This window comes from Peromyscus eremicus, chromosome 2 (assembly GCF_949786415.1).
Source record: "Peromyscus eremicus chromosome 2, PerEre_H2_v1, whole genome shotgun sequence".
NCBI classification, from domain to species: Eukaryota; Metazoa; Chordata; class Mammalia; order Rodentia; family Cricetidae; genus Peromyscus; species Peromyscus eremicus.
This window is the reverse complement of record NC_081417.1, coordinates 115,290,481-115,316,019: the sequence shown is the minus strand read 5'-3', so window position 1 is coordinate 115,316,019 and position 25,539 is coordinate 115,290,481. Positions and strand designations below refer to the sequence as shown.

General features: G+C 43.4%; 1 protein-coding gene across 1 annotated transcript in view; it reads right to left on the bottom strand.

The window, feature by feature from the left end:
- The window catches only part of Cachd1 (cache domain containing 1), a 227,314-nt gene that overhangs the window by 20,008 nt on the left and 181,767 nt on the right, over positions 1 to 25,539 (bottom strand). The window contains exons 9-19 of the mRNA XM_059254575.1: positions 22,741 to 22,974; positions 17,894 to 18,043; positions 17,149 to 17,272; positions 15,953 to 16,070; positions 11,536 to 11,704; positions 9,095 to 9,237; positions 8,301 to 8,482; positions 7,044 to 7,154; positions 2,381 to 2,503; positions 974 to 1,073; positions 768 to 884 (exon numbers count right to left, since the gene is read on the bottom strand). Of these exons, the coding sequence (XP_059110558.1) occupies positions 768 to 884; positions 974 to 1,073; positions 2,381 to 2,503; positions 7,044 to 7,154; positions 8,301 to 8,482; positions 9,095 to 9,237; positions 11,536 to 11,704; positions 15,953 to 16,070; positions 17,149 to 17,272; positions 17,894 to 18,043; positions 22,741 to 22,974 (1,571 nt within the window). The remainder of the gene's footprint in view (positions 1 to 767; positions 885 to 973; positions 1,074 to 2,380; positions 2,504 to 7,043; positions 7,155 to 8,300; positions 8,483 to 9,094; positions 9,238 to 11,535; positions 11,705 to 15,952; positions 16,071 to 17,148; positions 17,273 to 17,893; positions 18,044 to 22,740; positions 22,975 to 25,539) is intronic.

Here is a 25,539-nt window from a genome sequence, read left to right as displayed (position 1 = left end):
CACTTTCATAAAGGACGTGGGAAGAAGGAAGCGGACTCTCCCTTTGCCTGCTTGCTCTCTTCTCCCTAGCAAGCCTATTCCTTCACTGGCATCAGAGCCTGCTTCTTCGGGATTCCAGCATGTACTGAAGACCAGCCGAGACATCCGGCCTTGTGGACTGAACAACTACTGAATTCTTGGGCATTCTGTTGGGAGACAGCCATTGTTGGACCAGCTGGACCCAAGCCTGTAACCATTCTAATAAATTCCCCTTCTCTGCTCGCTCTCTCTCTCTCTCTCTCTCTCTCTCTCTCTCTCTCTCTCTCTCTCTAAGTTCTGTCCTCTAGGGCAGTGGTTCTCAACCTTCCTAATGCTGTGACCCTTTATTACAGTTCCTCATGTTGTGACCCCAACCATAAAATTATTTTCGTTGCTAATTCATGACTGTAATTTTGCTATTGTTATGAACTATAATGTAAATATCTGATATGTAAGATATCTGATATGCAACTCCTGTGAAAGGATCGCTTCACCCCCCCCCCCAAGGGGTTGAGAACCAGAGCTCTAGGGACCCATAACTAATACAGCTGGTGTATTAATCAAAGCAGAGTACCAACCCTATGACCTTCAGACAGTCCCTGTCACATCCTGGCTTTCCGTCCTACAATTATCACAGTGGGGGATGTAGGTCTTTCCCTACTCCTGGGGTCCTGTGACTCTAGAGCAACGAAGCAGACATGGGCATTATTCTGTTCAGAGACCACGAAGGAGCGGGAACACGGGCTTACCACCAGGCTGGTATTGAATTTATAAGATCTCTGCACGGTCCGGTCACTGAAGCTGTTGCACAGGTTCTTCTTCACGAAGTTTGGGTGGTTCAGGATGTCATTTGCTACCAGGGGCTCCTGACAAGACCACAAGACAAAGACCAGTGTCACTTCTTATGCGTTGGGCTGTTGCAGAATGGAGCTGACTAGCTTTGGCCAAAGGATACCTTGTGGGTGATGTGTTGTTGCTCCAGAGGTGCATGACCTTTGGGGTCAACGAGGGTTGGATGAGCCACCAGATAACCTCTGTCCTCCATTATGAAGCACCTGTACCAAAAAAAGTGATGTCCTTCATTCATATGAGTGGCTGACATGTTTTCAAAGAACACTTGACTACACTAGCCTTAAAATAAACTTATCTAGACTTATGGGGGGGCAAAATGAAGGAACCTTGCTAGTGATGGACTAGCTGGCCTTCAGGTTAGGGTAAGAGCTACACATCGCTCTGCGGTCGCCTATACAGTTCATAGAGGATGTGCCCACCCAATGCAAGTGTGAGGGACGTGAAATTCTTTGAAAGGATATTAGAAGGAGGAGGATTTTGAAGGAAAAAAGTGGAGGAGTATTCACAGACACAAACATAAACAAAACACAACACTCAATGTACATAAAAAGGTACTTGTAGGAACACTAAGCAGAGCTAGAACTACTTTAATCAGGACTATGTTCCATTTTCTTCCCCCGAGCAGTAGTCAGAGCGGTGGCCAGGAGCCCTATACATGCCCATTAAACTCCAATGTGAAATTCAACAGCGACAGAACGTGTGGAGCCCAAGACGGAACCAAGAAGCTACTTTAAAAAGCCGTCTGCGCTGAATCAAGGGAATGTCCTTGCTTTGATCAGACATTTTCTTTTGAAATTCAGAAGGCGAGGTCTCGTAGTTCTGTGAGCCTCTTTCTGGGAAAATGTAAAAGTGCCAGTCTAAACAGCTGAAATTTCACAGAGATTGGCTTAATGACTAAGTTAACATCAAAAGTGCCGCCCAAGAGAAAGTGCCCTCTGGTCTCCCCAATACCAAAGTTGAGGGACGCTTCTAATCACTGACTTCTAGAGAAACACGACTTTGGGGCACTATGCTATTCCTCTTGCGAGGCACTGTGTCTTTTTGTCTAAATAATAACCAGCATGTACCTTTGAAAAAGGAAAGAAGGGCCAGGGAGATGCCACGGTGGGTAAAACACTCGCCTTGCAATCCCCCACACCCATGGAAAGCTTAATGCTGTAGCACACATCTGTAAGGAGACTCATTGACAGCTCATTGGGCAGGGAGCCTGGTGCTTACAGCCATGAATAAGGGACCTTGTCTCAAAGAAGGTAGAAGGTGAGGACACCCAAAGTTGTCCTCTGACCTCTGCACACACACACACACACACACACACACACACACAGATTTGGGAAAAAAAGGTGGTGGTAGTGGGGGGTGGAGGGAAGAGGACAATAAAAACCCGTCTTAATAGGACATCCAGGCCATGAACTCAACTTTTGGTACTGATTCTAACTATGTGGCCAACATCTGGTGCCAATTTGTTCTTATGTTGGCAGTGGACAGGAACTAGTGTCCCTGGAGGGCTTACCTTATTTTGTTGCCGCCATCTTGGTTACAAACTGGTAGGAGGTCCATCAGAACTTTGTAGAAGTACCTCAGGGTGAAGTCAATGCCCATCACAGCCACAGTGTGTCCGGAAGACAGCTGTGTACTTCACGTGAAGGAGACCGATGAGAAGAAGAGGTAGAGCATACATGGCATTGTCTAGGATTAGAAACATATGCCCTCCCCATTTCCCGCGCCTATAAATGCGGAATGACTGAATGTAGCATGAAGATGCCTTGAGAGAAAACATTAAGCCTTTAGTTACGGCTTTCTGAATAAGACCAGCACCAAACATGAGCAGCTGTGGGATATGTCCAGTCCTCACAACCTCCACAAATGTTCAGAGTGGTTGGGCTTTTTAGCAAAAATATCAGTCAGAGACGTAAGAGCGAGAGGTTGCAGGTCTGGCTACTTAAAATGAAACTGAAAAAGATTATGTACACATGTAGATACATATGTATGCATGTATGTGTCTGTGTGTGTGTGTTTGTAGATGTATGTGGGGCATGCGTGCCACAGTGAGTGAGTGTGTGTGTGTGTGTGTGTGTGTGTGTGTGTGTGTGTGTGTGTGTAGAAGCCAACTTGTGGGAGTCACTTCTCTCCTTCCACTATGTGGTCCTGGGAATCAAACTCAGGCCATCAGGCTGGGCAGCAAGCGCCTTTCCCCACCGAGCCATCTCACAGGCTCTACAGTTACTGCAGCAAGCTTCTAGAAAAGGAAACTGAATGGCTGCAATTCATTACTTCCTTCACTCTTTCTGGTATGGAAACAGGCCTCACAGAGACTTAGCAAGCACAGTAAGGCCACATAAAACTTACCAGGAACCCTGTCCATTTTCTTTCCACAACATCATGGTGGACTCTACTCAAAACACAGTTCCTATTTAAGAATGAGTCTTATGTGCTGCAGGTCAGAACACCCTCTGTCCTATACCACTCCTCTCAAAGAGGGACTCTGCAGGTAAATCTGGGCAGTGAAGCTTGGTGCTACTGGCTAATTTTTTGGTAGATATGGGGTCAAGTCCTGGCATAGCCAGTGTTATTTATGTTGCTCCTGGATGCTATTTGGCCTTTTTTTAAAAAAATTTTATTTTATTTTATTTTACAAAACAATTCAGTTCTACATATTAACCACGGATTCCTTTGTTCTCCCCCCTCCCGCCACCCTCCCCTTTGCTATTTGGCCTTTTTAAAACTTTGGTTTTTCATAGGAAAATGGGGACAATAGTAGTACCTTTAAAAAAATAACCCTGATATCACAATTAAATGTGATAGTGTTCATAATGTTTAGTAAACACCCGAATAGCAGAAGTGACTCAGTGAAATACAGCGGGGCTTGCCCAACATGGACTGTTAAGAGCCCAACATCTATCTTTTTTATTTTTATAATTTAATTTAATTTTGCATATCAGCCACGGGTTCCCCTGTCCTCTCCCGGCCCCCCCCCCCGCCCCCGGCCCAGCCCAACATCTATTATTATCTACCTGGCTGATTACCAAGAAAATAGCAGAAGAAAAAAAATGACATCATTCTTAACTATTTCATGATGGTCTTTTTCTTCTCTCTCCACAGCGACAGGGTTTAACTCTGGGGGCCTACTGCATGCTAGGCAGGTGCTCTATGAACTGAGTGACAGCCCAGCCCTTTCTCATGGTAATCTTTATGTTTTGTGCATGTGTGTCTCCATGTGTTATATATGTGCACCAGGTACATGACTGGTGTCCTTGAGGTCAGAAACGGACATCCCCCCCCCCCCCAACTGGTGCTGGCAGCCAAATTGGGTCTTCTACAAGAAGAGCAAGTGCTCTTAACGGCCAAGCCATCTTTCCAGCCCCTTTTGTGGCACTCTTGGGAGGCTTTAGCAATTCAAGAACACTGGAGCTTATAAGAGTGAGGCCTCTGGCCAGCATCACGGAATAATTAGTGTACACATGGACAGAAACTCCCTGCCTAATTCCAAAAGCATATTGTCTTAGTCACTAAGTCAGATCTGTAGGGCTGTAAACAATTTTAGATTATTTAATTTCTGTGGAAGAAGCTAAGAAAAAATTGTAGTTTGTATTTTATGAATGAAAAAAAAATCAGCCTGAGAATGGTTAAAAGACTTAAATATCACCTTTTCCCTGTATCTGGAACAGCACCAGAGGTTGGCTCTTCTCTACAGTACTGTATGTCTGCTTCTGTGGAAAGTACTGTTCCGGTGTTTGGGATATGCTCATCTGATTTCTAAACCTCCTCTGAATGGCAGCTATCTGCTCCAGTATGAATTAAGATGCTGAAGTAATAGCATGTATCTTACCCATGAGCCTAGATTTGTATTTTACCTGAATTGCAGCTAACTGTACCGTTACCATAGCAACTCAAAAGAATGTTACAGAAATATCCAGCCAAATCTACATTTCTAAACAAAACGGACCAGGTTCATGGTAATACATGTATGCGATTATCATTGTTGAAATCATGTGACCACTCAGTCCCTTTATCTCCAGCAGTGTTATCACATGGGGAGAATGCCCAGCTAGACTGTCAGGCCACTGGAAATGCTCATGGAAGCAGACAGAGCTCCCATGAGTGACTGGTGAGCACTGAGTTAGAAAGCCCTCCCCTAGCTCTCCACCAAAGTACATCTGAAACCAGGGGTGAGTGGTTGTGTTTCAGACAAGTGAGGTATCCATGTCAGCTCTTTTCTCTGACCAGTTCAAATGCCACAAGTTCAAAGCCTACATAGCACGACAATAAAATAAGCGCTATTTACTTATCACTCAACACTGTCAAGTTTGGAGCTAAGCAATTTCCCAGGCATCACCTCTAACACCTTGTCCCTTTCCCACGTTCTGGGCACTGTTCTATGAGCTTTATGTATTATTTAATTTAATTATTAAAATAATTATTTGAGATAGGCTCTAGTGAGGAAACAAAAGCAAAAGAGGATTTGCTTACGGTTCTATAAATCACAAACAGCACTTCTACTTTTACGTATCTCAGGAGGGGAGCAGGTTCCCAAGCTGACACCTTCGCCAAGCCCGTCTATCAGTGCAAGTCGCGGGGGCTTTTGCTGAGCAACAAAAGAGGCTGTGGGCTTGGATCTAAACTGTGATGAAGGAAAAGGCCACAGCTCTAAATACTCAAACGGAACCCAGCTAAGCGAAACATCCACACAATGGGGTCTGCAGGCTACATTTTGAGGAGGGCCACAGCATACGTTTCCTCTGGGGGGAATCCGTATTCACAGTAACTTCCAGTCTAGGACTAAAACTGTGCACTTTTGTTGTTGTTAAACTGGAAGGTAACCAGAGAGGAGATCTAAAGTTGTCCTCATTTGAAAAGTCACTGTGTTCCCACCGTGCTTTATTTGAACAGGCCCCACAAAGGCTGGCAAACAAACCAGACCAACATTCTTGTACTTCCCGAATCGTCAATAAAGATGCTTACACACATACACATAAACTCACAAACTGGTCTCTACCCATGCACCAAGAGGACTCAACAGAAGGCAAGGCTAAGAGCTCTTGACAATGAGTTGACGATGAAGGGACCCCTCACTGGTGTCTTTGAAAGCCTGACTCAGGCCCCTTTGACTACAGTCAGAGATGAGGTGGACTCTGTCCCTGGAAGAAACAGTCTATTTACTTTTTCTTCATGGATTAGGCTGTGTGGAGGGGATGATGAGTCTCATCAGGTACCAGATGGCATGCTAACAGAAATACGGAAGGATGTACTCTGTATGAAGGTTATTTGCTTATGTAGGAAATTTGTGTTATGAGACAAGTGGACAGTCAAGCAGATAGATACCGTTGCCCCAGAATCAGCCTTGGGCTGGCGGCAGGCATGGCTTTCCACAGAGACATGGGCCCGATGCTGGAATTCCAGCCCACTCTGCTTTCCAATTATTGTATCAGTGAACTTATGTCAGGAGACTTCTAACTAGTACCAGTCATTTGAAGAGTAATGAGCACCACTGAAAAGCAAGAAGATCTGCTTTCCTCTAAGTTTTAAGGCAGCGTGCCAGGTACCAGTCAAAAGTATGGTCTTTCTTGGTTGCTTTGAGAAAATAGCTATTTGTATAATAAAGGGATTGAAGCAATGCGCTTTCCCATCCAAACTTTCACTGATGTTTGTAGTGTCAGAGCTGAAGCTTTAAGCCGTAGGAAACAACACATTCTGATATATGTCCCATGGTATTGACATCCTGGCAACATCATTTTTAAGAGATACTTTCCAAAATACCAAACAGAAAACCAAAGCAGACAACTCATGTAATTCTAAAGAGTCAGACAATAGAACTCCAGATGCCCTGGTACATCTTTCCTCATTAAAAAATGCTCCTCTGCTGGAAAACATAGCAATTCTAACAAAGAGAGATGCCATGTTCCAGCTGGGGTTTCTTTTCCTTTTTTACATGTGTGTGCACGTGACTGAAAAAGTTGGTGGGATTGGTTCAGTGGGCAAAGGTGATTGTCACCAAACCTGATGGCCTGATCCCCGGGGCCTGCATGGTCTAAGAGAACCAGTCCCTTCTTACAAGTTGTCCACTGGCCTCCACATGCGTCCTGTGCACGCATGCATGCACACAAGCACACACTAGGTAAGTTAATACATGTAATCTAAAAGATTTTACATGACTAAAAATTAATTAAAGTAATTACCTGGATGAATGAATTGTGTGACTGATCGTTACCACATAGCCAGCTCCTCCAACATCGAGGTAAGGACCAGTCAGAGAAATCAGCCCTGGATTAGCTACTGCATGAAGATACCTAACAGAGACCCAAGAGAAGTCATGTGATTTTAGGCATTAACTACTCTGTAAGTTTCAAGGAACAGTGAGTTTGTAGCTCTAAAGTACTTATTATAAACTGTGCTGGTACAACCTTAAAAATCAAAATGAATCTTCCTTAAATTAAAAAAAAATTATGTGTGTTTTGCCTGCTTATTACGCATGTGTGCCATGTACATGCTTGGTGCCCGCAGAGGCCAGAAGGTGCTGGATCCCCTGGAACTGGAGTTACAGATGTTTGTGTAACTGGGAATTGAACCTGGGTCCTCTGCAAGAACAAGTGCTCTTAACCACTGAGCTATTTCTCTACCTCCTTATTTCATTTGCAGAGCTGGGGTTTTGAACTTATGGCTTATCCATGCCAGGCAAGTGCTCTACCACTGAGCGGCCGACCCAGCCCAGATTCTCACCTTTTGTGTCTGATGATAGTATCAAGACAGAGTTGAGAAACTGAGATTCTCTGTTCTAATATGTGCTCGACTCCGAGCTTTTACTGAGACCTGTAGTTCAGATGACTCAGAGGGGAATATAGAAAAGGACCAATGAAAGAAGAGAAATAAATAAACATAAAGAAACCATTCAGGATTATTACGGGTGGGGACTGGGCCGGAAGAGCTGACTCCTGAGTGAGTTGGTTGCTATCCAACACAGGAGAAGTGATTTTGCTCCTGGTTCATGCTGCCTCCCTGCTACAATGCCTGCCTAGCACAAGTGTGAAAATAAAGCTCAGAGGTAAAGGAATATTCCTGAATTTACATGTGTTCATTTTCCACAGGCCATACAGGATGCCATAATTACACGGAGTAAAATGAACTATTTCATTCAAGATGACCCTCCAGTCGTAAGGAAGAATCAAGTAAGACCTTAGGAGTCAAAATGGACAGATGTAACGCATTTCACTCTCAAAATTCCAACAGAAAGATAAAGGCACTGCAGTTAGAAAAAAATAATCCACAATATTAAAAAAAAAACAAACAAACAAACAAAAAAACAAACCTATTGAAAACGATTTTACCCCCCTTGAAAGGGTCTTCTCCTCTGATTGGCAAAGTTGCTGTATTGCCTGTACTTATCATGTCTCCGCAGGCCTAGGAGGACCTGGAAACGGAAGCCCCCTCAGACTCACCACTGTCTCCTAGTGGGATCAAATGCTTTGTCCATGAGGGACCCAGGATAAATTCTGAGGACGCCATTGGGTGTTGCTATGTAACGGCGGACAATGTATGTGTTCAGGCTGCTCATTTCCATCTGTGTCATCCATTCATCTGTGACGTGGCTGGTCGCCATCACTTCATTCCGGACAGAGAACTAAGAAACAAAGGCAGACGTTGCAGGGCCCCTTTAAAAAACCTCACATGAAAAGAGTGTGGGCGGCTGGCGGGGCTCCCCAAGGTTCTCTTGCAGAGAAGCCAAGCCCAATTACTTCTTGAAAACCTTTCCACAGCACATGGACTCAGCCAAACGCGGAGAAAACAAAAGTTCACAGAATACAGTCAGGGGAGGTGCGACTACTCAGTTCACCTAGCTAGCTAGAAAATTCCTACGGCGAATCATTAGACACACACACAGCCTCTTTGGTACTTGACTGTCATATTCATCTCGACAGCAGACCACTTCTTTTCCACGGGAAAAATGGAGTGTGAAGTTTTCTCTGGTCTCTTAATCACACCCCCCACCTGGAAATCCCCACTGCATATGGGACCTGAAGTAGATTGTTCATGTGGCTCACTGGGCTTCTTAATCCATCAAAAGGGTCACAGCTGACTAGCCTCCCCCTGGGGCACACACTCTGCCTTTTTGGCTCCTGGCTGCAGAGGCCCAGATGCAAGCAGGGTTTGATACTTCAAAGGTTCCTGGCCAACACCCCCTCCTGGGCCTGTGGAAAGGGGCCCCAGAGATGTGGCCTGTGCCAGTACTTACTTTGAGTCCCGGGTTAGCAATGAGGCGAGTGTTGTCACTGAGATAGGCCGTGTAATGCTCCACCATGCGCTTGGTCTCGGGCTGGCTGAGGTGCTCGTAGGGGGAGGAAAAGCTGCCGGCCGACAGCATGACGGTTGGACTTTCTGAAAGAGACCCCAACAAAGCAGGCCTCAGCACACAGAGACTTCATTTGGGGCCCAAACAAAAGCCTCACTCAGGCTCTGCCAACATGTCTGCTACGGTGGCTTAATGTCTTCCACAAGGGCACAAAGAGCTGGACAATGAGAGCAGAGAAAAAGGGAAGAAAAAAAAAAGCCACATTCTCTCCCTTCAGGGAGCTTATGGTCCTATGAGGGAGGCAGGATGGGGATGTGCCCGGAGAGGCACAAATGCTGGAAGTGGAAATCCTAAGAATCGTAGATCTGCATGCTGTGTATCTGTTAGGGTAGAGGGTGCAGCACACACACGGACCCAGACTGGATAGCCTCTGGGCTCCGCCATTTTCCGGCTGTGAGATGTTGGGCAAGCATTTGCAAAATGGGGAAAGTAACACTAACTCTCTAGAGTGATGCTGAACGGTGCTTTACAGGGGCATCAGTGATGTCTGTTAGTATTCACATCAGTAACTGTCATTCAGGAAGAAGAAAGATGAAATGTTGACATCAGTGCAAAAACCAAAACCAAATTAAAAAATTACCATCCCAGGTGGTAGGCAAACGTGTCCCAAACAAAGCTTATCGAGAGTATCCCATGTGTATACCCTAGATACTATGTCTAACATGAAAATTAGTTTCCTATTTGAGACAAAAATCCTTGCAGTGAGTCACAGTATGAAACAAAAGGTTCTATTTAAATTTTTTGTTGTTCAACCTTCCCATATTTTTATTTATTTTTTATTTCCTTTGAAACAGGTCTCGCTGTGCAGCCTTGGCTGGCCTAGAACTCTCCTTGTGGACCAGCCTAGTCTCAAAGTCACAGAGATTTGCCTGCCTCTGCTTCCTGAGTACTTAAAAACAGGCACCAAGCCTCACCATATTTTAAAATGTATCAAAAACACTGTCATGTGACACTCAGCACCTGGGAGGCTGAGGCAATGAGGAAGTGAGTTTGAGACCAGCCAGGATTATATAGTGATACCTATGTACAATAAACAACCAACATAAAAACCCAAACAACATAGATTGCCAAAAATGGATACAAAACCTACTCTCTATCCAAACAAATCTGTCTACAAGAAACTCACTTAACCTATAAAGATGCATAGAAATTAGAAATAAACTGGTAGACAGTTAGTTGTGACATTAATTTCAGAGGAAACTGACTTCAAAGCATCTAAGCTTTGTTGCTTTACCTTAATCTGAGGAAATTATTTTTCTTTGGTAAGCCCAAATGTCTTCCTTTACCACAGATCAACCAAGGCACTGAACACTAAACACCTGGTACATTGCAATAGTAATTCCCACCGGCATCCTTTGGAGACTGCCTATGGCTAAACTCTTTTGAGGTAGGGTCCTGTGGAAGATACCATCAGCACCTTCATCAGATCCCTTTACATCCCTCTTCCTGTTTTCAACACCCTCCCCACACCTGCACCACCTCACATCTGTGTCCTGTGCTCTACTGGTAGGACACCTGTTTGTGGCCTTTGGACAAGCAAACCATGCCTAGCACTGGCTGCAGGCTGAGAGGGGCTGAGGACTAGGAAAGCTTATCTGTGGTCTGGGAAGGTGCTGGGTCCACGGACACTCTGAATCTGAGACGGCAGAGGCTGGAGCATCATCTGGAATCAGCTTTGTTTTGTCTTTTCTCCCTGTTTACTGCCTTCCCTCTCTTCACTGGTCTCTTTTGAGAGCATAGCAATTCCCATCTCAGGGGGCTGGAGAGATGGCTCAGAGGTTAAGAGCACTGACTGCTCTTCCAGAGGTCATGAGTTCGATTCCCAGCAACCACATGGAGGCTCACAACCATCTGTAATGAGATCTGATTCCCTCTTCAGGCGTACAGGCAAACTTGCAGAAAGAACGCTGTTTATATAATAAATAAAGTAAATCTTAACAAAAAAAAAAGAAAAAGAAAAGAAATTCCCAACCTCTTCTAGGTAACTTGACCAAGGCAGAGAACATAACTGCTTCACATAGTATATTTTGTTACGATATCATTATTATTATTAGTTTATTGAGACAGGTTCTCACGCAATAGCCCAGGCTGTCCGGAAACTCACTATGTAGTTCATGCTAGCCTTCAGCCCATAGTGATCTGCCTGCCCCAGCCTAATTACTACCAGGACTGTGGGTGTGAACCATTGTACCTGGCTGCCTCACATTTTCTAGAACTGGAAATATGAAGTATTTGGGGCTGGACAAGGAGCAGGAATCAAACACGTTTATGATAAACTCTTTGAGCAGGATCATGCAGGAAGCTGAGGAGCTCATGGGCTTCACCTAGAGTCGCCAGCTGCTTGAAGTGGAGGCAGGCGCTAGGTTGGCCCAGGAGATCTAGCCGGTGGTATAGCAGCTTGCTGCTGGGCACGGTGTTGAGGTTCTTCAGTTGTTTGACAGGTATTTCCGGTTGGATCACCACAATACACAGAATGAAGGAAGTGTCCTGTACCTGTAAAGGGGAGGAAAAAAAAAACATCAGCAAGGGATTCCTAACACAGAAAATGAAGAGTCCATTGCATACATTATCTCCTGATGTCTGTCTTCTCTCTGGGAAGGCGTTAATGCAATGTCGGATGAACACATGAATGATACAAAGATTCACAGAAGATATTTTCTGTTTTTCTTTCTTATGGAAAGGAGCTTGTATGTAACACAACATCCTACAGCTAATGAGTAGACAGAAGAGGAGCCCCCTGGGAACTGTGACCTGGTTTGTCATGATTAGATAGGTTAATGGACACAAGTGTGTGTGTGTGTGTGTGTGTGTGTGTGTGTGTTGGAATGCATTGAAAATGCACAAGTGGGGCCTGGGACATGGCTCAGTGATAAAGTGCTTGACTAGTTTGTCCTAGGTACAACCTCTAGCCCAAGGAGAAAAAAAAAAAAAAAAAAGCATTGGTTTTTATAGAAGTGTTCTGAGAGTTGACTATTTTTTTTTCTTTGCGACAGGGTTTCTCTGTGTAGCTTGGGAGCCTGTCCTGGAACTCACTAGGTAGACCAGCCTGACCTCAGACTCACAGAGATCCGCCTGCCTCTGCATCCTGAGTGCTGGAATTAAAGGCGTGTGCCACCACCGCCCAGCTGAGTTGACTATTCTTTTATTTTATTTTATTTTTTTCTTTTTTTTTTTTTTTTTTTTTTTGGTTTTTTCAAGACAGGGTTTCTTTGTGTAGCTTTGCGCCTTTCCTGGAACTCACTTGGTAGCCCAGGCTGGCCTCGAACTCACAGAGATTCGCCTGGCTCTGCCTCCCGAGTGCTGGGATTAAAGGCGTGCGCCACCACCGCCCGGCTTATTTTATTTTTTTCTATTATCAGTTTGATACATTACAAATTCTTATCCTAATAGTGAACTGTTTCACTGAAGCTTGCCCAGGGATTGAGTAAAACCAAAACTTATTATATTCTTAATCAATTGTGAATCCTCAGTAAGAGAAGGGCTTGGGGCAGTCATTACAGAATCCAGCGTGTTTATTTCATCCCCAGCAAGCACTGTCTCCACCCCAGGTTCAAAATGAACACCATCACTGTTAAAATTCACAGGAAGCGCCAGGCGGTGGTGGCGCACGCCTTTAATCCCAGCACTTGGGAGACAGAGCCAGGCGGATCTCTGTGAGTTCGAGGCCAGCCTGGGCTACAGAGTGAGTTCCAGGAAAGGCGCAAAGCTGCACAGAGAAACCCTGTCTCGAAAAACAAACAAACAAACAAACAAACAAACAAACAAACAAACCTCATAGGAAGCACAAATTAGTAGGTGGGTCAACATTTCTGTCCAGGATAGGCAGGTGCTTCAGCAGTCTAATACAATAAAGTCTATGAACTTGCAGATCTACTTTCTCTTAGAAATGGATGTTTGAACAAAATTTAGTGAGGAAAATATCTTCCCAAGAATCATCAGCCAATCACTGACTTACCACCAACAATGGTAAATGTAATTAGAAATTATCTGATAGCTAGAAAATGCCTGTCATTTCCAGATGATGCCAGTGTAGGATCACAATGCAACTCATGATGCATGGTGCCACGGGGGTGAAGCAGCCTACTCTGTTGTTTGTCAGCCACATAAGCGTGTAGCACAGACAATTGACTGCAGTATAACTCAGTTACACTTTATGTATTCACTCTACCACAACTTTAATCATTATTTTAGGACATCTATTTCTACTTATACAAATGCTTACTGAAAAAAACAGCATGTTGTGTTATTCTGGCATCTGCCACATACCTCTGCACACCTGTGCATTGATTGCCTCAGGCAGTCAGGTACAGTTGGCTGACCCATATCATGGAGGAGGTCTGTGTAAGTCAATGACGTTCACACACAAGGACGCAGTGATGCTTTTCTTGGACTGTCATTAAACAGTGCATAACTATGTAAGTCTGATATATTGCAAGATGCAAAGAGCCTGTTTACTATTATTCAGTGTGTGTGTGTGTGTGTGTGTGTGTGTGTGTGTGTGTGTGTGGTATGCATACCTTCATGTGTGTGAGACTGTGCTTGCAGGCGCTATGTGGAGGTCAGAGGTTGACATTGGGATACCTTCCTCAGTCTCTTCTCTATTTTTTGAGACAGGATCTCTCAGTGACCTTGGAGTTTGCTGATTTGACTAAACTAGCTTGCCATGAAGCCTCTGGGGGTCCTCCTGTCTCTGCTCTACAGTGCTGGGGTTAGATGCACACCTGGATTCACATGGACGCTGGTGATGCAAAATCAGGTCACCCTTCTTGCACACCAAGCACTTTCCCCACTGATCTGTCTTCCTCCACCCCAAAGAATTCATTTAAAAGATGGTATGTAAATAAACGGGAGTGAGGACAGCTAAGTCAGAACTTATAAAATGGCTCAGATGATGCAGTGATGAAGAAATTTGAAACCGGACAGGTTAGAGTTAAGTTAAACATGGGGTCTATGAGAATGGCTTCAGAATCTTTAAACACAGGGGCAGTTTACATCTTCCAGGAATTGCTTTCAAGTACTGCTGGCAAACAGACTCAATTAGATTAGCAAATTTAATCCTCTTTCCTCATGCCCTGAATTGGAAAGCTGATGGGGTATTCTAAACAGCATCTACCCTTTCCTCACTGCGCCGTCTTACATAGGCGTCTCTGAAGTTTTTACTGCTGCAAGTTCCACTGATCAAAAGATGGAACCCTATTGGAGGAACTGGAATATAACTTTACAGAATTTCGCTTATTCAGTAAGGGAATAATACCTAAGTTCCAAAAGTAGCTGGGTTAGCTAGAAAGATCAACCGCTTCACAGTGCTAACTCAATCTCAAGTTATCCTCAGCTGAATTCGGTAGAAGAATTCATTGGTCTGCCGTGTCTGTGGATGCTGAGCTAATCGGCTAGATTTTCCCAGTAATAGCTGACTCTTCTTGGATTATATTAATAGAAAGATCCATTTTACCCCTTGGGACAAGGCAAATATTTACCACCCTCCTCAAATAAAGAAATTTAAAAATATTTGCCCTTATTGCTGGGTAGTGAGTGCAGCTTGATTTGTCTTGAATCTCATTACTCTCTTAGTTTTTCACTTGATAGTGACCTGGTGACAAATTTAGCTCCCCGAGAGAGGCGGTACATCTCACTGACATGATTGCCTGAATTGTAGAACTCAGGATTTATCAATGTGGGAAGAAGAGAAAATTATTCTTTCCAAAAATGTTGACATTGAGTTCTGCTTACTGTCCAAAAGCCATACAATGCCTACATTTCTGTCTTTTTTAAACATCAACAGTTATTAATGCAGATACCATCCAGGATGTAACTGAAATGCTTTTCATTGGAATATATTAGAAAATATGCTAGAAGAAAGAAGCCTCTGAATTCAAACACAAAAGTCTAGTTTTATGATAAGACAGGGTTTCTCTGTGTAGCCCTAGCTGTCCTAGAACTCACTCTGTAGACCAGGCTGGCCTTGAACTCAGAGATCCACCTGCCTCTGCCTCCTGAGGGCTGGGATTAAAGGTGTGTTCTACCACATCTGGCTGATAGATGGTTCAGCAGGTAAGAGCACTGGCTGTTCTTCCAGAGAACCTGGGTTCAATTCCCAGCATCCACATGGCAGCTCACAACTGTCTGTAACTCCAAGATCTGACAATAATCTATATTAAAAAAAAAAAAAAAGGCTCTGCAGCTAGCTGAGCAGGTGGAGGTACTTCCTGCCCCCGTGATGCCCCGAGGTCTATCCTGGTAGAAATAGAGAACTACCTCCCACAAGTTGTCCTCTGGCCTCCATGTGCCCACACATGTACAAATAAGTAAATGTAGTTTCAAAATTCATTTAAAGAGCTATGATCTATCTACATAAATTCATACAGTCACTAATGCACCTCATGCATGTGTAGACACAGAGATTTGTTTGTGGCGGAGTGGGGGAGGGTGGGGGATGGGGGGGTTCTGGAAACGGGTTGAAGTGGTTACTGATAGGAAATGGGTCAAGGGCAGGAAGGAGTGGATCTATTTTCTCCCCTTTATATCCTTTTATATGATTTGATCTCTTTGTCATGAACAATTACTGGTTTTATAAACAAGAAAGGGGAAAAAATATGAACCATCTGTGGAATGTCTTCTAACCCAGTCACTTTAAATCTGGCTAGTCATATAGTCTGACCCAAGTTCTCCAGTGTTACCGTGAGAAAGGCATTGAACTAGACTTCATGGGCCGTCCAATCCAAACGACTTCCTTCCACTCACCATCTTCCAGGCATAGCTCACATTGTAGGCTTCCTTTCCAGTCTCCCTCAGCTTGTTTATGTGCCAAGACAGAGATGAGTTCACAGGGACTGTGATAATCCGGCTGCCTAGAGGGAGGCTGGGTGGAAAAACAGAATTAAATGCCTCAGGCAAGAAAGAAAAATTAAGCACTTAATTAAAGGCAAGGAAGAAGCTGTGAGCCAATGGCCACCCCCTGCTTCTGAACAGCATTGAAACTCATCACTTTTGAAAGACATGATGTGAGATTTTCAATTTTGTAAAGGCGTTATATCAACTCTGCTTTAGAAGCCATCCTTCCCCTCTACCCTGCCCCCAATGCTAATTCTTTCCAGAGACTGACTTGTCTCAAATCATTCACTTATTAATTTTCAACCAATGAGCACAAAGACTCATTTCTCCACAGGTTACCATCTGCCAAAATAACATATCGCAGTTGGAAAACATCCAATCTGTTTTTATTTTAGGAGAGCGCTGTACAAACTGTGCGGTTGGACACTACATTGACAAGCTATTTACTGCTCCTCATCTTAGCTTTTTTTTTTCTTTTCTAATCCATTTCAGTTTGGTCTAAGCAGAGTACTTTCTGGAAATGTGTTAACATATGCCTGATTTGACAATTAAACTCAACGTAAACGTAGAGTTTGATTGAGAAGATATTGCCTCCAAATAATTTTGACCTTCCCTGTTACATCAAGTAAACAAGATCCTGGCTACCCTTCTTTAAATTCTTGTTTTCTGATTAATTTTATTTATTTATTATTATTATCATTATTATTATTATTATTATCATTATTATTGTGTATGTATTCACAATGTGTGTGTGCATGTGTGTGGATGTGTCTGGGCGAGGGGTGGCGGAGGTGGGGGGGTTACCATGGTGAGAGTGTGTAGGTTGGAAGACAACTCTGTGGAGTCTATTCATTCCTTCTCCTTTTATGTGGTTTCTGGGATCGAACTTGGATTGCCAAACCTGCCTGGCAAGCACCTTTGCCCACTGAGCCATCTCCCAGTCCACGGCTCCTATCATTATGAAAAAATTACTCCGAAAACTTTTGGCAACAAGAAAATAATTTGTATACTTGCCTCATTCCCTATGGCAAACACTCATATTTGATCACGAAATGAGTCCCCTTCTCAAAACACATGAAACCCTGCAGCCCCCACCTCTTTCTTACCTTAGGATATTTTGCCGAACCAATTCAAACTTGGGGATGTTTTCGTAATGTATGATGTCAGTATGAAGGGGGGGCTCTGACAGTAAGTATGGCCTGGTAAGAGATGGATGCATAAGTGTATACCCTGAAATCACAGAATAAGACATGTTATAAGGAAGATGTAGAGTACTGGTTCTAACAAACGTGCCCATTACTGGTCTGAACTGTTGGACTGTCCGGGAATGCTGCCCAGGGCTCAAAACCTCGTATGCACCGTAGCAGTCCAATAAAACCTCAGCCTGTTTTATGTGAGTTCTCATAAAACTCCTGAAGTGTTGAAAGAGCTCTTAAATTACTGAACATATGTCTAATGGAGGCTATTTAGGTGGTATTCGTTTTTCTGGTTTTTATGTTATTAAATGTTCTAATCTGTTGTATGTAACCCTTCCTGCCAGGGACTCTAAAGATAAGGGTACTAACAAAAAGTGATTTAAACCCCATTCTAGACATTGTTCACCCCCAAGTCTAACTTCTTGATGTTATAAAAACCCACGATCTCACAACCCAGCATATCATGACCTCACAGTTTGTGAATGTATTCTGCCATCCCTAGGATACATTCCCACACTGGCCCAGTGACCCCATAACTTCCCTGAAAACCATCCTTATCTCACTTCATGTATTAGTACAAGAATATCCACAGACTATTTGTTTTAAGTTGCAAAAGAAAAGTGTTCCTTCTTACAAGTAACTCTTTGTAAATTACCTTTGTCATCTATGAGAAAAGTATAGGAAGCCAAAGAGTCTTGGTAATACGTCACGTCTTCAAGAATGTAAGCCAGATTCACGTCCACACCTACGATTCCCAGGAGGAGATTTCCAAAGTAACAGGGTTTACTCACAGTCATTATCAGACCTGTGGGTTAAAAACAGAACCAAAGAATAGCATAGAAATTCTGGACCAAGGCTGGGGCTGTGCTCAGGTGAAGTATGAGGGCTAATAGTGTCCTCAGGTTCTGTTGGAAAGTTTTATGTGATCCAGGTCCGAACCTCTGCTTTTGCAGCCTGCATGGAAAGTGAGCCAAAGGAAGAGAAGAGGGTCCTTTGATAGTTCAGATATTGCAGTTAATTTAAACAGGGGTGATTCCATGCCCTCCACTTCCTATCTAAGCCATGATACTTGGTGTGGTAGTTTGAATGTAATTGGCCTCCATAATTTCATAGGGAGTGGCACTATTAGAAGGTGTGGCTTTGTTGGAGTGGGTATGGCCTTGTTGGAGGAAGTGTGTCACTGTGGGGGTGGGCTTTGAGGTTTCCTAAGCTCAGGATACCGCCCAGTGTCTCAGTGGACTTCCTGTTGCCGCCATGCTCCCTGTTATGATGATAACAGAGTAAACCTCTGGAACTGTAAGCGAGTCACTGCCATTCAATGTTTCCTTTGTAAGAGTAGCTGTGGTCATGGTATCTTTTCACAGCAATAGAAACCCAAACTAAGACACTTGGGATCAATAGAAAATAGGGCAGTGCCAAATACATCTGGTGAACTGGGAAGATTCAGCTGTATGTCAAAAACAAACAAACAAACAAACAAACAGACAGACAGAAAAACAGACAAAAACCAAAACAAAATAACAAACAACAACAACAACAACAAAAACCACTGGATAAGGAATCTGAGAAGATCTCCAGTTCCATTCCAGTTTGCTCCTTTGGTACTATACGTGTGACGTGTGACATTGGAGGTAATATCCCTCACTAATGCTGACAGGACACAGACAAAAGGAACTGTTTTACTGATTTCTAGGGGATGCTGAACCAAGAGATTGTGGGGAAAGGGATTTGTAAAAGATACAAACATTACAACTTATTAATGTATCAAAATCCCTGAAGACAGAGGAAGACATTAGAAAACCACAGAAACTGATCATACAGAACTCTGAGTAGTTGAAAGAAGATGAAATTTCCATAGGAATGCATTTCTAGTCATGGAGGCCAGTCCTCACACTAGAGTGTGAAGGTCCAGACAGTACATGCTGTAGGCTCTGTCAACCATACTGTCTCAGGGACCCATTCTTTCTTTCCTTCTTTCCTTCTTTCCTTCTTTCCTTCTTTCCTTCTTTCCTTCTTTCCTTCTTTCTTTCTTTCTTTCTTTCTTTCTTTCTTTCTTTCTTTCTTTCTTTCTTTCTTTCTTTCTTCCTTCCTTCCTTCCTTCCTTCCTTCCTTCCTTCCTTCCTTCCTTTCTTTATTTATTTTTAGAAACAAATTTTCAAACTATATAAGTCATACTTAGCTCATAGGACACATGAAACAACAGGACAGTTAGGGAAGAGCACACAGGAGGAAACTGTACAGGGGGAAGGGTGTGGAGGGGGGCAGGCGTGGCTCTCAGAATCCACCTGGGCACCAGACTGTTCTGCCTCCACTGAGAGGCAGGGCATGTTTGTGCCACCTTGACGGGTATGTGTCTTCATGAAGCCGAGATAGGCTTCATGATCTCTAACCATGCTGCAATCTCGGGGCTCTCCGTAAATCTCAAAACACAGAAATGACGTGCTTTTCTCTATCTTGTATCTTCCTTTACCTGGAAGCATGTGCTTGCTCATAAATCCCTCCTAGAACACTTTGGAAAAGGATCTGGACACTCTTAAAGGTGTCTACGAAGAAGAATGGACTTCTAAACAGAGAACTGTGGGTGATGACAATACTCCAGGTATGTTGAACTGCTGTGGTTGCAGAGACCAACTGAATGAATCACTTAGCAGGAAGGAGGAGACACAACCCCAGAAAAGTTTGTAAAAAGTCATTCCATAGTGGGTAGGAGGTCTCTTCTGATCTTCAAAGCACCATCTATTCAGTTCACATTTCAAATGTTTCTCATTGTCTGCTTGAAAACAGCAGATATTGAAGACGGACGTAACTGCAGACTTCACAGGAGGTTTGTGTTTAGGTCTCCCTGGATGAATGGGTTGTGTATGGCAGAAGCACTATTGTGGGGCCAGGATAGAGAGAGACAAAGGTCCCCATGCAGGCCACATTTTCCTGGGCTTTTGTCTAAGATGCAAGTCATTTTCATAGACCAGTAAAAGTTCAACGCAATGCTCCATGACCGAGATTCAAGAGCATTCTAACCTCTTCTGGCTATGACGAAAAGAACTGTTTAAAAAATGAGCCTCAAACCTACTTTTCCATTATCAGCGTAGGTGGGAGATTCTTGGTATTAATTAATTACCAATGAGTTGATTTGTGTGTGCATGTGTCTGTGCATGTGTATCTGTTTGTGTGTTTGTACACGTGTTTGCATATGCACTCCCTCAGAAGTCCAGGTTAATGTCAGGTTTCTTTTCTCAGTTGTACAACTGAGACAGGGTATCTCACTGAACCTGGAGCTCACTGATTTGACTAGCTAGCCAGGGAGTGCCTGTCAGTTGCTTGTCTCTGTTCACACCAGTACCAGGGTTATAGATTCCACTCCGCATTCCTGGCATTTTACATGGTTTCCAGGGGACCTGAACTCAGGTAAGCACCTTACCAGGACATTTCCCAGCCTCTAGACAGAAGACCCTGGATCCCCATGCGGCGAATAAAGCATGTCAAGCTGTATCCACACTGACAGAATCTCCAAACACTACCTTCTGTACTTGAACCTCAAACATACAAGTTTTTTTTTTTTTTTTAAAAGAAACACATGTTCAGTAAATACATATCACACCCCCCAATGATATTCACAAATTGACGGTCAATGAACAGCGGTTTTTGAGTTAGAGCTGCATTGAGTTCTCTGTATTCAAGGTCATGAAGCCAGAGGAGGTGTCACCTAATAAATTGTAGGACCTGAAAGCCCGACAGAAGTGACACACTGGTACAGAAACTCAACAGATGTGTAAACCAGTGACTGAAATCTGCTGTAGAGGGTTCATGAAATAAGACCTGAAGACTAAAATTTGGATGACATCAACAAATGGGTGAGTCAACGTTTTCATATAAGGTGTAAATTTTAAGAGGGGGCCCCACTCCACCTGACCGGTATTGGTAATTTAGTTGACTTATTCCGCTGGGTTCCTAAAGGATTGCATTTCTACATCTGTCTTTATTCCTTTCACATAGTATTAATAGGATTTCTTGATCAGTCCTCTTATCAGCAAAATTTTAATGAGGGGGTTTTGTGTACCTCCCCCCTCACTGTGTGGTACATCACTTGGCTGGCACTAATATATACATAAAGGAAACGTGCATTTAAGACACGACACTGTCACTCTTAAGAGAAATCGCCTAATCTGGAGGCAGGAGTTCCTAGACAAGTGGTTCTCAATCTGTGGATTGCGACCCCCTTGGGGGTTGAATGAAGATCTGATACCCTCACAAAGACATACATGTAGGCAAAGCACCAATGCACATAAAATAAAATAAATTATAAAAATTATATACTTAAATGAACATTAATCATTCCAGTGACCCTTTTACAGGGGTCACCTAAGACCATGGAAAACACAGATATTCACATTGTGAAAATGAAGATTAAGCTGAGTGTGGTGGTGCACGCCTTTAATCCCAGCACTCGGGAGTCAGAGCCAGGTGGATCTTTCAGTTTGAGGCCAGCCTGGTCTACAGAGCAAGATCCAGGACAGGTAGGGCTGCACAGAGAAACCCGATCTCAGAAAAAAAGAAAAGAAAAGATTAGGGCTGGAGAGATGACTCAGTGCTGAAGAGTATGTGTTGTTCTTGCAGAGGACCTGAGTTCAATTCTGAGCACCCACATGTCAAGTCACAATTGATCATCACTCTAGTTCCAGGAATGCACATGCTTTAGACATGTATGGAAGCAAACCAGTCACACACATAAAATTTAAGAAATGTAAAAAAGCATTAAAAAATGAAGATTAAAAAAATTCCATTTTTCCTAAGAACTAACCTACTATTGGCCAGGCATTTGTATAGACACTTTATATATATATATTACTGCAATTATTCTTCACAATTACCTTGACAGAAAGGATTCCCATTTTTTAGGTCAGGTGACTGAATCATGTGACAGTTAAAGCCATTACTCAACATTATGGTCTGGGTACTTGTGGCATCAGGATGATGGTGATAACAGTAAAGGTAAAATAGTGTGTTAAAAAAAAAAGGAAATGAGCAGTACTCATAATCAGGTAGCATGCCAGCCACTTATATGTCTGTGTATATGTATATAAGTAGGTATCCATCTTAATCTGTATATATTCATGTATGTGTGTGAATTAATCCTAAAATTTCCCCGATTTATTATCCCTGTTCAAAGATGACCAAACAGAATTAACAAGGTGAAATACACTACAGAGGACAAGGACTTAAGAAGTGTGGGACCTAAGAAGCTTGCCAAAGCTTTGTGTTTCCCTATGCACTGTGACGCCAAGCCACGCTTCAGTGGGGCGTCCTCAGGAAGACGCATCGGGAACTATCCCTTTACATCCTTTTAGGCTGGAGCAAGGAGGAAACAGCACAGATTTATGCGTTAGAGCCATGTGGTAGGTTAGGGGGCAGGTGTGTTTCTGTGGGGTTGGAGCAGGAAGGGTACACCTTCCTGTTTGCTCCTTCCTTTCCTCTTCGATAGGAGGACATTCTCTCTACACTTACCATCCCCCATCTCGTCAGAGAAGGGGAGGCTGAAGACAGCCTCATCAATCATCCGGTTGGGAAGGTTAGTGTAGAACCTGCCAACTGTGGTCTCCAGGTTGCTCAGCTGGTTCAGCACCATCATGCTGCCCTTTATCACAGGCAAGGCTGTCCGGTCTGGGATTCCATACTTTCCAGAGTTCTGTTCGGCCAGATCCCGAAGGAACGCCAACTCCTTCAAACCAGTCACCCCATCTATAAGCAAAAAACAAGAGGAAAGCTTGGTTATTTCTAGGCAACAGTTTGCCATTTAGATCCACTATGGATACAAGCGAGGTCTGGCACAGGGGGTAGTGGTGCAGGCCTTTAATCCCAGCACTTTGGGATGGGGGTGGGGAGCAGGGTGTGCTGGGATTATCAAGGCAAGCTTCATCTACATAGTGGGTTCCAGGATAGCCAGAGCTACATAGTGAGACCCTGTCCTGAAGAAACAAAACCCCAAAACAAATAGATGAAGTCTTGCATGTCCAAGTGGGTCTTTGGAGGAATAATATGGACCCAGGATGATACCGGTTCCCACTGTAAACCAAAGGCCGAGGCATGGAATTTCTTCAGTCGAACACACAAAGGGATTCTTCAAAAGGCAGTGATGAAAAACACATGGAAGCGAAGGATGCGCTCGTCCTAAACATTTAATTATAAGATTTAAATTCTTTGCTGCACTTACTATCTGAAAGCAAAAGTAACAGTTAACGAGTCTGCATTTAATTTACAGCAGTGGATGACCTTTGGAGAGTTTTAAGGACTTTACCATTTCATTCCTTCTTTGTAAAACCACTTGCTAAAAAACCCAAGAAACTCAATGAAAGAATTATGGTCTGCATTTTAGAAGCATTTAGAAATGCTTCTAAGCCCTCTTCTTCAAGCTCATTTTAATTACAAATGTCTTTATGCTTGATATTGTTAGGATAATACTAAATTTGATTTACTTAATGTGTATTTTTTTATATTTACGGGGTATTGAAAACTTTGTAAGAAGATTTAGGCATAGTGGGATGTATTGTTCTACAACATCTGTATTCCATAGTACCAAAATAAATTAATAAACCAATTTTTTTTCTTTCTTTTTTTTTAGTTTGCTATTGTTGGCATACAGTCAAAAGGATTAGTAACTGATCTCACATGGGCACCACTGTAAACAAGTTCAAGTGCTTTCAGCTGGTGGTGAGTCTCCACCACTGCCCTTCCAGAAGATGCTGTGTCCTACTCTTGAAGGTTTCAACAGCAAACTCTGAGCTATTCCATCATTAGACGAACCTGAAGCTTTCTCGGATCACCTACCATACACACCGCGATCTTTTCACCTACGGAGTGAGCGTGTTTCTAACATCAGAAGTTCAATTCTAGTCTACTAGGCAGCAGCAAGAGCTAAGGGATCATCTTCCTTCCTTTCATTTTTTTTTTTTTTTTTTGAGACAGGGTCTTACTCTGTAACTCTGGCTGGCCTAAAGTTTGCTTTGTAGACTAGGCTGGCCTTGAACTCAGAGATGTCTCTGCCTCTGCCTCCTAAGTGCTGGGATTAAAAGCATGTGCCACCATGACTGGTTGATTTCTTTTTAAAGACATTATATCTAGATAAACTTGAATTCTACTCCACTCCTTCAAGACAAAAGGAAAGAAATAAGATTCCTGTGGCAAATCATTTGAGAACCAGGTAACTGTTCCCTTTGCTTGGCATAGAGCTGAGATTGGGATGAGGGCTGAGGGGGCTGTTTTAATGTAAAAGACATGACTGACTCTTGACCTCATCTCAAGAGAGGCTCATAGAGGTAGAAGGATGAGAGGAGACAACTCGGGCAATAGATGTATTTCCTGTTTGTCTAGTGTCACTCCACTCTCCAAGTGTCAACAAGTGACAACCCTGGATATTCACTAGGCATGGCAGGACGGCGTGGGATAGGGTTGGGTTGTTGACACTCTCATTCGTAAATACACTGGGTTGTAAATCCACCAAGATGGGCATGCTAGAAACCACCTTTCCCAGAGTCCTCTCTGCTGTATGCTCACAAATTAAAGACTCCAAAAGTCAAGTTTTATGAAGTGAACTGAGAGATGGTGTGAGAAACAGACAGAGACATCAGAATGTTCCAGTTTGAGACACTCTCTCCACTCCTCATTAAGCCTCCTTTCCAAACTTCGGGCTTGCTCACCAACATCAACCCCCAGGTAAGTAGTCTAGCTATTTCATGGAGAGCAATGGCCTGGAAAAGCCAACAACCTTCCAGAAATTTCTATGCTGCAACTTATAAATTGTCTTCACTGTTCCCAGCTTTCACTGCAAGCTTGATGACTAAACTTAGAGTTGTTAGCTTTCTATTTTGTATTTTTCCATTCAGCCCAGCCATGGTGATATACCTCATCCAAATTCCTCAGAAAATCCAGCTTCTTTCAAACTTTCACCTATCTGCAATCAAAAGTCATGGGAAGACCACATCGGGGAAAGTGGTTAGACAGACAGACAGACAGGACACACACACACACACACACACACACACACACACACACACACACACACACACACAGTTCTTTCAAAGGCTCACGTTGGCCCTGCTTCATTATCTGAGCTCTTGGAGGATCTAGTGAGGGAGAGTGTCTGCTCCAGTGAACAGCAGTCAGAGAACTAGTAGTGACAAGATGTATCTGGTAAGACAAAAGAGAGAAACTGAAGAGCTAAGGATGGGTGAATGGAGTTAACCAGTTTTATAGTGTGTATTTGTCAGGGGGTATGGCAAGTGTACCCAAGACTCCGACTGAAGGACT